The sequence below is a fragment of the Bos mutus genome, chromosome 25 (assembly GCF_027580195.1).
Source record: "Bos mutus isolate GX-2022 chromosome 25, NWIPB_WYAK_1.1, whole genome shotgun sequence".
In the NCBI taxonomy this organism is placed as follows: Eukaryota; Metazoa; Chordata; class Mammalia; order Artiodactyla; family Bovidae; genus Bos; species Bos mutus.
In genome coordinates, this window is record NC_091641.1 from 27536927 (window position 1) to 27549979 (window position 13053).

Below are 13053 nucleotides of genomic sequence, written 5' to 3' on the forward strand. Positions count from 1 at the left end.
GTGAACTTCAACCACAACGTACCCACAGGCACACGCGGGTCCTGTGGCCATGTGGGATCTGACCCGTGACCTTAACACTCAGCATCAGGCCCTGAGACAAACACATGCACATCTAAAACCGACCAGGCTCTCCCACGTGGCTCTCATTCTAAGGGTTACAACCTTGCAGCTGCTTTTCCCTGAGCATCTTACCCCCTGCCCCCCAGCCCCTCCAGCAAGGCAGCCTGGAGGGAAAGGGACACCGTCGTGCTGGGGTAAGGGGAATGCGTTCCACTGGAAGGCAGATTCTTAACCACAGGACCACCAGGGAAGCTCCCAAGGGAAATTCTTGCCACATGTGATGCTTGCCTTGCCTGTGTCTTAGAACCTGTCCTGGGCCATGCACAGAAGACCCACCATCAGTGCTCATCTTCATAGCAAGCCCAGGAGGCAGGTATGATCAGCCCCATTTTACAAATGAGGCAACGGAGGGATGAAGACTGAGTGACTCGCCCAGGGTCACACAGCCTGCAGAGGATGAGGGCAGGCCTCAAGTCCGTCCACCATGCCACGCTGAGTCCCCACCAAACCCCACCTCTAGGTTCCCAATTCCAAGAGCTCCCTCTAGAAACAACATGCTTGCCAAGAAGGAAGGACAGCAGCAGACGAGAAGTGCCCCATCCTGACTCTTGGAGAGAGAGCGGGAATCCTCGCTAGAAAGAAAATGGAACAGTTGTTTAGAAAGAAATAAAATTTTTCTTTTTTTACTGCAAATTATTTGCAAATGTTCACGTTTCCAGTGTAAGTCATTACAAAAAGATCCCCAAGAAACACTTGGTTTATCTAATGTGAAAGAATGGTTTAACTTACAAAAAATAAATATATATTTTCACCTAAAAGGAGACAGATGCTTCTCTGGTTTGAAGTCAGCAATGTAATTCACATAGCGAGCATGAATAGCAACCTCTCTCTGCTTTTTGGGTCTCACTTTGGCCTCCAATTGAGGGACCTACAGGGCTGAGAAGACAGCCCCCAACCTCCAGATGCTGGACCAACCTGGCCATTCCCTGGGGTGCCAGTCTTCAGCCTAACGCTTCCTCCCAAGAAATTAAAGTCTTGAGACTGTTCATCTCCCTGGAGCAGTACTTTAAAAAAAAAAAGAAAGAAAGAAAATCACTGACCCTTGTGAAAAGGGCCTTTTCTTGTCTCAGAAGAGACTCAGTAACCGTAAGTCAAGTCATCCACCGTGCAGGCCTTGACAGTGAACCAGTGGCCCCCGGTGAGAAACTGAAATCTACAAATGAGGAGGAGACTCACGGGGGCTCTTTTCAGTACCAGCTGCTCCCACCTGGAGGGACTGGCGCTCTTGGCTTAGAACGCTTCGTTAACTATGAGCAGGTTTTCATTCTCAGGCACCTGGAGGCGTAAACCCATTCTAGCCGTGGGTAAAAAGACGGAGGGAGGAAGGCAAAGACTGAGGTGGGTAAGGAGGTGAGCAGCCAAGCGGGGAAGCCGATACTGAGAGGGCTCTCCCAGCCTGGACCTCCACGCCCGGTCACTCGGAGTCCAGACAGCAAGTCCCATTGGAGGCAGGGCTAGGAGGCTGGTTCCCAGCAGCTGAGGGCCTCGTAGACCAGATGGCTGGTGAGAGGGCTGTCGGTGGTCCTCAGGACACTGCCTGAGGGTGAGCATGGGCTTCACTAAGCCCATCACCTCCAATTGCAGCCCTGGGGAAACAAGCATCTAGGCGGAGCCAGGCAAGGACGGAGAGGTGCCGGGGACCAGCGAGCTTCCCCAAGGTGCAGAATCCACAGACTTCAGCTGGAGAGACATGAGGCAGTTGGCTGGATTTGGTCACTAGCAGACTTTACGCAACCGGTTTCTCTGGAAGTCTGGTGGCCCAAACGTCCCCACAGAGCAGGGAGAACATGCGTGCCCTCCCAGGGGCGTGAGAACGTGTGTGCATCTGCAGGGGATAACAGAGCCGAGGGCGTGTGCACTGTTGGGGGGAGCTGCATCCCAGCGTCTCTCCCATTTCCTCATGGCCAGTTCCAGGGAAAAGGGCCAGAGGGCCGCTGCTCTGTGTATGTTTTGGTTTTGGGGGTTTTCTTTTTGGTTTCAGTCTATGAGAGGCTTGGGTTCCCAGGGATGCTGACTCGTCCCTGACTGCTGGCAGGTCGGCCCTGCAGTTCTGACCAGCTGTACCCGCTCCAGGCTCACACCAAGCCAGAATCTTTGGCCATGCTGTAGAAGAGACCTCTCTGCTGCAGGAGGTCAGAGGGGGAGCCCCACTCCCGGATCTCCCCTTTGTCCAGGACGATCACCCTGCAAGGGAAGGATGCAGACGTGAGGCATGGGGGAGCGGCTGGCACCCTGTGCCCCAGGAGTCTACCTGGGCAAGTCCCTGCTTTGGGTCAGACCCCTAACACCCTCTGCCAGGCCTGCTGCGGTAGCCATCCACCTGGCTGCCTGTCCTCAACCCCAGTTCTAGTCAATGTCCCGTGACGTCACCTTCAGTACTCTCTTACCGCCTGGTGTATTTCCCTCCCAGCACAATTCGCTTTTATTGGTTGCTGTTTATTGTCCATCTCTGCACCCCGCCCCCAACTAATCCATTAGGCAGGGTCCTTGTGTGACAGCTCCCGGCTCGGTCCCCAGTGTCTGGAACGGGGCCAGGAATGTGGCAGACCATTCACACACACGTTAACTTTTGATTGAGTGATCGCAAAAATGCCTAGTACTAACCAGGACAAAGAGACACCAGGGCTGTCACTAGGCATGAGGTCAGTGTTGCATGAATGAATGAATGAATGAGTGGATGAATGGGGTGGGTGGGTGGACTGTGAGGCCTGGAGGCCTTCTGGGCCAAGGGCATCACCTCGTGTAGTCCATGATGGTGTTGAGCCGGTGAGCGATGGTGAGGACGGTACAGTCATCAAATTGCGTCCGGATGGTGGACTGAATGAGGTTGTCCGTTTCCAGGTCCACGGCCGCCGTGGCCTCATCCAACACGAGAATCTTCGTCTTCCTCAGCAGGGCCCGGGCCAGGCACACAAGCTGGCGTTGCCCGACGCTTGACCGGGAGAGAGAGACCAGGAAACGAGTGTCAAAAACACCCCTGACACTGAGCCCAGGCCTGAGCTGAGAGGAGGGAGAGGAGACACTGTCTGTTGCTCAGACCAGGAGGGCACTTCCAACCCCCACATCCACGCCCACATCGGCCATCACTAATTGATCAGCATGGTCTTCCTGTTGAGCTAGAAGCAGCCTCAGATTCATTCTCAACACAGAGCTCGGAGGTGATAGCCAAGATATCTGATCAGTTCAGTACAGCAAGTAGAACAATTAACAAACTGGCCTCAAGCAAAGTTTGCCCCAGAAGGCAAACTGCGTTCTGCAGGGCCTCTCTCAGTGGACTCTGGACTCGACCTTGTCCCTGGCTTTGGCCACTGGGATGCTGGCAAACCAAGAGGCTTGGAACGGGGATGCACACCAGGGTGTGCTTATGCCTGCACCTCTGCCATCACCGTGACAACAGGCCTGGGCTGGTCTGCCGGGGAAGGAGGGACACACGGGGCAGAGCCTAACGGCCCCAGTGGAGGCCAGCTAGAATATCCGCCTGCAGCCAGCAGCCCCCACCCACGTGCGTGAGCCAAGACCAGCAGAGCCGCCTGGCTGGCCGCCCCCGTGTGTGAGTGGCCCCAGCTCTTGCTGAGCACACCTGAGGGCTGGTGCTTGGTCATCATGGTGATGGATGCAGTGGGAGAGGCAGAGGATCCCTACTGTGCTGTGCCAGGCATTACCTCTTTAGTTGCTGGATCCCGGGTGGAGCCTGGGAGAAGGGCCAGGCAGCTGGGGCCATGGGTGGGAGCAGGGAGGGCCCAGAGCAGTGCTATTTACGACTGGGAGAGAAGCCTTTCCAAAATGTAACAACTTCACTCTCCACTGAAGGGACCTGGTGTGACAAAGGAGCTGTTCTGACTATCCTGGTTACACGTCACAGTAAAAATGAGCCCAGCATGAAACCCGTTTTAGATACTGAAACTTGAGGCCCAAGAGATTAGGAGACAAAGGGCTCATGTGGCAGAGCTGGAACTCAAGCCCAGGTCTGAACCTGATGCAAACAGACAAAACCTACCAAGGCCCCGACAGAGGTGATGCGGAGGCCCGGCTGGGCGTCACTCCGCCTACCTGAGGTTCTCCCCGCCTTCCGCACACTCGTGGTTCAGTTTGTCGGGAAGGGCCGACACGAAGCCCTTCAGGTGGGCGAGCTCCAGGGACATCCAGACCTCTTCATCCGAGTACTGGCTGAATGGGTCCAGGTTCATGCGGAGGGAACCCGAAAACAAAACGGGGTCCTATTTGGAGGGAAGACGGCAGATGGCGTGAGGCTCAAGGCACGGTTGGACACGGGTGGGGCAAATAGGTGGGATGTAGAACGTTCTCGCCAGAATTGTTCAAAATAGGGTTTTGGAGCTCCTCCAAATCACCACTTCTGAAGATGTCAAAGATGGGGGGAAAATATCTGGAAAACTCTGAGTTAAGGGAAATAGATTTCTCTCTCGTCATATTTCCCAGAGCATTCAGTACACAAGCGTGTTGGGAACTTTCTGGAAGTGAGAACCAGCATGCGGATTAGGGCAATTCCTAATTGCAAGGTACATGGATTCCCCTCCATCTCCTGCCTCCAAATTAAAATCTGAGAAGAAATTTAAGGCAACACAACACTAAAAGGCAACATATTATGCAATCGCCACCTACAGGAATCAGTCTAGAAAATTCATCTTTCTCGCCTAGCTCTTGGGACGGTGAGAGATTCCTGTCCAGCAGAGAAGCCAGTGTCTTAACTGGATGCTGTGAGATGCTTAGGACACTGCCTACTGGGTGGCAGGAGTGAAGGAATGAATGAAACCTACTTAATTCTCCCTGTTCATTATGTGCGAAGGGGAGATTCCATGAAGAAACATAGCATGCTTTCAGTAAAAAGTCATGAAAACCACAAAGCAGGAACAAACGTCCATCTGTTCTGAAAATACACACGCATCACTTTCAGTGTGACCCCGCCCACCTGGGGGATGATGGTGATCTTGAAGCGGAGGTCATGCAGGCCGATCTTGGCGATGTTGATGTCATCAATGATTATCTCTCCCTCGGCTGACTCTTTGATCCGAAACAAGCCCAGGGTCAGGGATGACTTCCCGGCTCCTGTCCGCCCCACGATGCCAACCTGTGGGGCAGGAAGGGCCCGCGTGAAGTGGGAACGCTCGTATCTGGGCTGACCTCTTACCCCTTGCATTAAGTACCAGCCACAGAGCAGTTCAGTCATCTGGTCGACCCACCCTTCCCCCAGTATTCTACTCCCCTCAGCAGTTTCCAGAGACATTCCTTTAGGGGCTGTTCTGGGCAAAGGTCAAGAAGGACTTCCTTCTCTCTGCCAGCTCTTTTTAGAAATTAAAATTATAATCAGTTCCTTTAATAAGTTAGTTATTTGCAACTCAAGACAGTATTAAGTAACAATCAAATGGTTTTTCAGTTCTATGATGGTGAGTTTCCCCATCCTGAGGTATTGGAATATCTCAAAGGTTCAGGAAGATGCCCCTGTATCCCAGCTGAGTGAGCAGAGGTCATGGGTACAACCTGGCCTCCACTTATCCTCTTGAGGGAGCTGGGCTCCCCACTTAATGGCTAATGACTGACGTTCCAGGCAAAACTCTCGCCTTCTCATCTGGGCTCCAGAGAGGCAGGCTCCTCCGCCCTGGGACAGCAACTCACAGGGCAGCTTCATTATGCAACATAAGCCAGAAAGCCTCCATGAGAACACCGCCCACTCTGTTCCTCCTCTTGTTACAAGTTGGAGAAACTCTCTCATGGGAACGGAAGATTCTGGGCCTCCCGACTGGGTGTTTAACAACTCCTGCAGGTTCAGAGAAGAAAGAAACACTGGCCTCTGGCAAATGGCCAGAAAGACCCTCGGTCTGATTCCTCAGGAAGGTCTGAGGGTCTCAGGGCAAGGACGTCCTATCGGGGCAGCGATCCCCTTGAGCTGTCCCCAGTAGTGAGGAGGGCATCTTTCTATTCTAGAGGCCTAGGGGCCAAGGGGGCACAAGAAAAGGGGAGGAAGGGACTAGTCAGTAAACTGGGAGGCTCATGTCTTTATCTAGAAAGAGCCAGGTGGGGAGGATGGGCCCGGTGCTGCCAGAAGTTCTGATCTTTCAAGAAAAGCAGGAAATGGATTTTTTTTTTTTAACATAAAACATTCCAGATTTTTCAGTATTGGCAACTTCCAAAACGTATCTCCTCTGGCTCCTGGGCTACCAGTGTGCAGTTGGGACGCTCTGAGCAGATTTTACTGCCAAAGGCTCTCTCCCTCCATCCTGTGGTTCGGGGCATGGAAAACCTGGTGGCAGCCTGTGCCTGCCCACGGACGGGGAGGAGTCGAGGGGCACCCACCTTCTCCCCACCGTCGATGGTGACGTTGATGTGCTTCAGAACCAAGTCCAGGTCCTCTCGGTACCGCAGGCCGTAGTCCCGGAACTCCACTCGGCCCACCTGGGGCCAGTCCTTGGGTGGTACCATATCCTGGATTTGCCAGGGAGCCTTCGATGACAGCGGGCAGTGGGTGGGCGTGAGGGGTCTGAAGTCCATCTCACGTGGCCCAGGGCTCCACGTGAGCGGCTTCCATGACCCCTCTGACCTCACAGCCCCCTCCTTCCCACTCACTGCCTCACTGCTCCTGCACTGACTTCTGGACTGTTCCCTAAACACACCCACGTGTGCTGCTTCTGGGCCTTTGCACTTGTGGCTTCTTCTGCCTGGAACATTCTGTGCCAAACTACCCCCTCGGCCTGCTTGACCGCTGTGGATCCCAGGTTAATGCAACCACCCTCCGAGCCCTAGGCTCCTCTTCTCCCACATTCTCTGTGTCCTTTCTCTTTGAGAGCACTCACCACCTCCTGGCATTTTAAGCAAGTATCTCTGTATTCTGTCACCCACACGCCACTGGAACAGCCCCTCTACAAGAACAGGTTCTTTCACTTGTTCACTGCTACATCCTAGAGCCCAGAGCACGTAGGAGGTACTCAATAAACATCTGTGGACTAAATCAATGAATGGGCGGTCTCCTCTAGACAGACACAAAGCTAAAGGGGAGATAACTCTGATGGCTTCGAAGGCCTGGAAAGTGAAAATGAAGTCGCTCAGTCGTGTCCGACTCTTTGCGACCCCATGGACTGTAGCCTATCACGATCCTCCGTCCATGGGATTTTCCCAGCAAGAGTACTGGAGAGGGGTGCCATTGCCTTCTCCAGAGGATCTTCCCAACCCAGGGATTGAACCCCGGTCTCCCGCATTGTAGGCAGACGCTTTACGGTCTGAGCCACCAGGGAAGTCCATGGCCTGGAGGGCGACAATAAAAGCAGCAGCCAACACTCAACGGTCACTCTATCACATGACTCCTTTAATCCTCACTACAATCCCCAGAGTGGAGTCCTTTTCCATCCCCAGTTTACACACGAGGAAACTGAAACACAGAGAGTGAAAGCAGCTTGCCTGGAGTCACACAGCCCCTGTTTCTGAAGAGCTACTTCGTTCAGTTCACATTTCCTGAGGTCTACACCTGGAAATGCTCTGGGCTATGCTCCGGACTCTCTTCAGGGAAGAGGAATGGAGAGGACAATGAAAGAGGGCTTCCATCCTTTCTCCCCCATAAACTTCTTAATTTTTTTACACCCCTCATATAAATAAGGAGACACTGCTATAAGAACACGGAGGGGACTGGAGAGAAATCGGTGGAACTTTGTACCTGTAAATATATATCGTATGTAATATATACAAACACGTAAGTAAACATACATTTTAATAGTGGTAAGATTCTGGGTGATCTTTTTCTTGTATTTTTCAAATTTGCTCTTATTCTAAAACTATAAATAATTAAAAGTAGTGAAAATAAGTATTTTTAAAAGTAAAAAAACTGAATTTCACACTTTAAATGAGTGAACTGCATGGCATATGAATTATACCTCAAAAGCTGATATAAATAAATCAAGGTAGGGTGGGAACCTGCTGGTGTAATGTGCTCTTATGTCCACAGGGGGCACTCACACCATTCTGAAGAATGCTCTCTGATGAGGTGGGCCCTGGTTCACCGAATGCAAGGACTTGGCACAGGTCACTTCAGTGAATCCCTAAGTCAGATTCTAACCAGGGTCCCTTTAGTTTCATTCCTGGGGGGCATTTTTTTGGAATGCAGTGATAGTCACTCATGTCCAACTCTTTGAGACTCCGTGGACTGTAGCACACTAGGCTCCTCTGTCCATGGGATTCTCCAGGCAAGAACACTGGAGTGGGTTGCCATTCCCTTATCCAAGGGATCTTCCCGACCCTTGGGAAGGGGATCATACCCTGGTCTCCTACATTGCATGCAGATTCTTTACCGTCTGAGCTACAGGGAAGCAAGCCCATGTGATCTTATCCTCTCTGTGTCTGTTTCCTCACCTGCAAAATGGGGGTGATAGTAGAAGGTGAGTTGCAAGGTTGTGTAAAGGACAAATGGATTATTCTACACAGAGTGTCTAGCACAGGGCCTGACACCACACAAGGGCACAATGTGTGTCCCTATTACTATTGGTGGTGGTGGGATGGAGTTATCGCCAGGCATTACTGCTACTGTCATTAACACAGCTCCTGCTATTCAGAGATGGTGTGCAGACAGAATAAGGCAGTTATTAGGGGCAACGTGACACCAGAGCCTTGGGTTCTACTCCCAGCTGTCCTGCTGACCACGGACGTGACCTCAGACCAGCCGTCGTCCCTCACTACATGCCCTTTTCCTCCAACCATAAAATGAGGACTTGGGTTAAATAACTGCAGGGTTTCCCAAACTTCAGTAAACTCCTTACCAATAATAGCATGATTTGTGCAATATCCATATCCTGACTCTCTTGTTACTGATACCTGGTATTTTTAAATGACTCACTTGTACTTAACTTTTAAATCTAAAGAGAAAATTAGTATGATTCATTTTGTGTAATCTAAGTCCCCATTCAAAACATGTAACAAATAACAGAGGGGTTTTTTTTTTGGTCAGGTGGAGGCTGCCTGCAGGAGGCACATGCTGCGGTTCAGAGGATTCTTCTGCGTCAAGTTACACCGAAGATCATGGTCAAGACGTCAGGCCGGGGGCTTACATTACCTCCTTCTCAGTTTCCGAATATTCCTTGAGTCTCTCCACGGCCACAATGTTGGTCTCCATCTCGGACGACATCCGAACGAGCCAGTTCAAATATGTGGTGACCTGTGAGGGGAAGAGTCATCCGATGGAGCGTCTAGAGTGAGCATGAGTTGTTTTCTTCTCACGAAGGCAGCATGAATTATGCAATGTTTCAGATAATGAAGGCCCGGAAGACAGCTACCTCAGATACCATGGCCAGACCTGCTACTGTGCGTCTCTTATCCCAGCGCCACATTTCAAAATAACCCGCGGGGCTACACAAGCAATCAGAAAGGAAATGAGACAGTATTCCCAACCAGATGATAGTTAAGAAAACACAACCGCGACGAAATTTGGGAGATGCAGCTAAAGCAGGGCCTCGAGGGAAATTTATAGTATTGAGTGCATTCTTCTGGTAGCTGGAGGCATCCTCTCAGGCCGTCAGGGACGCTCCTTGGCTGATGGGGGAGTTCTGGCTGCACCTCTGATTTCTCCCCTGCTTCAGTCAGTCACTGGGCTCTAGAGCTGCACCTCAAACTCCACTTAGCCCTCGTCCCCTTCCCCCATGCCCACAGAGAATCAAAGTAAAGGGCCAAGTGCCTAACAACCGGCTCCCCAGCAAGAGGATTAGAAAAGTCCACCTGGGAGTGCCCCCATCTTACCTGCAGGGAGTAAGACACCGAGAGGCCCACCAAGCCTGCACTGAGGCTGTGCCGGGAAATCACGGCAAACAGCGAGGCGAACAGGACGATGCAGTTGCCCACACACTCCAGCCGCACGGCCAGCCACCTGCATGGAGACGCAGGCAGAGGAACAGGGACACACACACACACACACGCCCAGGTCAGCTTCTCAGAGGCTTGGTTTCCGGTTGAGGGTGGGGGTGGGGAGGCTGGGTGGCCACTCTGCTTACTGAAATAATTCCCCAATAGTTCCTAAGAGAGGCCTTGTTTGCCCAGTTCATGGGGCATGGGGAAGAAGGGCTGAAGGGACACAATTTCAGGAATTCCTCATTGGTCTGGCAACCCCAGGGACTAAAATAGAGTTCTCCAGAAGTGATCCTCCCAGGAAACTCAAACTTGCTTTCTTAAGAGCCAACCTTTTCTCACTGAAACCTTAAAAATACACCCATGTGTGCATTTTTTAAAAAAGATGTCTCAGAAACTTCCAAAATGCTTAGAAAAATCATCAACTCTGCGAGGCACCCCTGATTTAAAACAAATGTCTCTTGGCAGGAGTGGGGGGAGGGGAAAGTGAGAAATAAACACAGCCAGCACAGCCAGGTCCCCAGACCTAGATCACCACTATTTTAGAAACATTAAAATGTGTTATCTTTCCTTTAAAATACAGACAGATCTACACGTTTAAAGCTAACTTTTGTATGCTATCACACAGGAACACTGTTTTTGTTTGAAAATGTAAAGCATTCTAGAGAGGCAGTATTAGCAATCTGTTTTTTTCCCACCACATTCTTAAAGATCCATGTGACGGATCCTCGGGGTGTGAGTTATTCCCACAGAAATCCAGATTTCAACAAACTCCCCAAACAAACTCTGCAAGGGAATTGCAAGGTCTTTCCAGCAATGCCCTATCTTCCTGCCCGTCTCACACTCAGGGATTATGCGGTGTGCAGTGGGTCACTGCCAGGGTGCTCTGACCCCTCCCCAGAGTCTTCCCTCTCTCACATCTCAAAAAACATCTTAGGGTGTAAGCAAGTGAGGACGGGATGTTCTAGATTCAATCAATAATTAGCCAACTTCTACTCCTTTTAAGCCCGATGCTATTCAACCATGCTTGATCCCCCAAAGGGCAATTTCACACGGTCTAACCTAATACTATTACTAATAAAACTGCTTCCCACACTCATCACCCGGGGGCAGGGGTGAAGAGAAGCATGTGACGAGAACACTCAGGAGCCAAGGCCGCAGTCACCGATGGTCCTGTATCACCAGGGGCATGGCGGAAGGATGGCCCTGCGGTATCTCCCGACTCAGAACTCCCTGCACCTGCGCTTCAGCGGCCCCTGCGGCAACATGCGGGCTGACCGTGCTCCTCTTTCTAATGCTCCTTCCGTCCTCTCCTCTCGCTGCCTCCAAGCCTCCCTCCCGTGAGGCCGGCGCCGGGCCCCACCGCCCCGCTCCGGGAGCCTCCCCCACAGCCCCGTGCCCACCTGTTGGCCACGATGCTGGGGTAGTAGGCCTTCTGGTTCTCGTCCACCTTCAGGTCGCTCTGGCGGATGAAGCGTTCCTGCTCCTCGAAGGCGCGGATAACGCTGACGCCCAGCAAGGTCTCGTTGAAGTGGGAATAAACCGGCGAGCGGCTGACCGACTCCAGGCGCTTCAGCTGCCGGGAGGAGGCCACGTAGAACCTCTGCGGGAGAGAACGGACCGGAGGTGGGCGAGGGGCCCCTCATCCCATCCTTCCAGGGCCATGCTGGAGAAAGTCTGGACGTAAATGACCCCTCTGGGGGCGGAATGCTGGACCGGGGCTGCTTTCACCCGAGGAACGGCAGGTGTACTGACTACAAGAATAACCAGGGCGGCAGCAGTGATGATAATAATAGCTCACGCTCCAGTGGAGCCCGGATCTCTGGTAGCTCAGCTGGTAAAGAATCCGCCTGCAATGCAGGAGACCCTGGTTCAATTCCTGGGTTGGGAAGATCCACTGGAGAAGGGCTAGGCTACCCACTCCAGTATTCTTGGGCTTTCCCTTGTGGCTCAGCTGGCAAAGAATCGCCTGCAATGCAGGAGACCTGGGTTTGATCTCTGGGTTGGGAAGATCCCCTGGAGAAGGAAAAGGCTACCCACTCCAGTATTTTGGCCTGGAGAATTCCATGGACTGTACAGTCCACGGGGTCGCAGAAAGTCGGACACGACTGAGTGACTTTCACTACACTACACGTGGAACCCAGCATCCCAGCATCGCTTTAAGCACCTTCACAGCCATCAGCTCTTTAATCTTCATCAAAAACCTATAAGGCGCTCAATCCTGTTTCACAAGGAGTAAACTGAGGTCAACCTCTTCCCTAAGGCCATGTGGCTAGGAAGTGGCAGAGCTGGGATTCAAACACCAACAGTCCAGCCTCAAAGTGTTGACCTCAACACGGCATGGCCTCTCTGATGCCACGGACCTCGAGAGTTTATGGACCCCACAGCGTTGCTTTAGGACAAGCAGAGCTCAGCATAAACCCTGCCTCTGCCTATCCCCATGGACAGAGACCACATCCACTCTACTCCTGCCCTAACCCGGGTGTTCAGCTCGTTAAGAGACAGAACAAGAGCCCACTGGGAGCACTGAGGAGCTGTGACAGAGGCTGGACTGGCCATCTGAAGACACCTCTGTTCTCCTGGCTTCAGTTTCTGCATCTGTACAAAAGGATCCGCTGAGACCGAAGTTCCCTCTCCCGGATGTGCTGAAGATGTAACATGTCTGCACTGGCTTCAACAGCAGAGCCGGGCAAATGAACACAGGTGCTGAGGGACATGTCTTCTGCCTCCTGGGCTGTTCTGGGTGCCCTGGGCCATCTTTAGGGGCAGAGACCTTCCATGGAGAACACTGAACAGAGTGGGTGGCTCTTACGGGTTCTCCAAACTTTTTTCTGGATGTCAGTTCACATGAGAATTTGAACCACATGTTGGGGAGCCCTCTGGGGGCCCCATAAACTCTGAGAACTAACCCAGGGGTCACACCAACCCAGGCCACCTCAGATCAGGGGTTCTGCCAATCCCTGCACATGGTCAGATGCCACCTGTCCTCCGGCGGCTCTCACTGCCTTGGGACACAGTCCAGACCCCGTGGTCTGGCTCAAGGACCCTGGCATCCGCCCCCATTACCCTCTCCTGGGATCACCTCCTCTCCCGACTTTC

General features: G+C 52.3%; 1 protein-coding gene across 3 annotated transcripts in view; it reads right to left on the reverse strand.

The window, feature by feature from the left end:
* Nucleotides 1-712: 712 nt before the first annotated feature.
* The window catches only part of ABCC1 (ATP binding cassette subfamily C member 1 (ABCC1 blood group)), a 152161-nt gene continuing 139820 nt past the window's right edge, over nucleotides 713-13053 (reverse strand). For all 3 annotated transcript variants that reach the window (XM_070363190.1, XM_070363189.1, XM_070363188.1), the window contains 8 exons: nucleotides 11358-11557; nucleotides 9850-9976; nucleotides 9170-9271; nucleotides 6430-6576; nucleotides 5048-5206; nucleotides 4171-4337; nucleotides 2858-3052; nucleotides 713-2304 (listed from right to left, as the gene is read on the reverse strand). In XM_070363190.1, coding sequence (XP_070219291.1) covers nucleotides 2196-2304; nucleotides 2858-3052; nucleotides 4171-4337; nucleotides 5048-5206; nucleotides 6430-6576; nucleotides 9170-9271; nucleotides 9850-9976; nucleotides 11358-11557 — 1206 coding nt within the window. In that variant the 3' untranslated portion in view covers nucleotides 713-2195. The remainder of the gene's footprint in view (nucleotides 2305-2857; nucleotides 3053-4170; nucleotides 4338-5047; nucleotides 5207-6429; nucleotides 6577-9169; nucleotides 9272-9849; nucleotides 9977-11357; nucleotides 11558-13053) is intronic.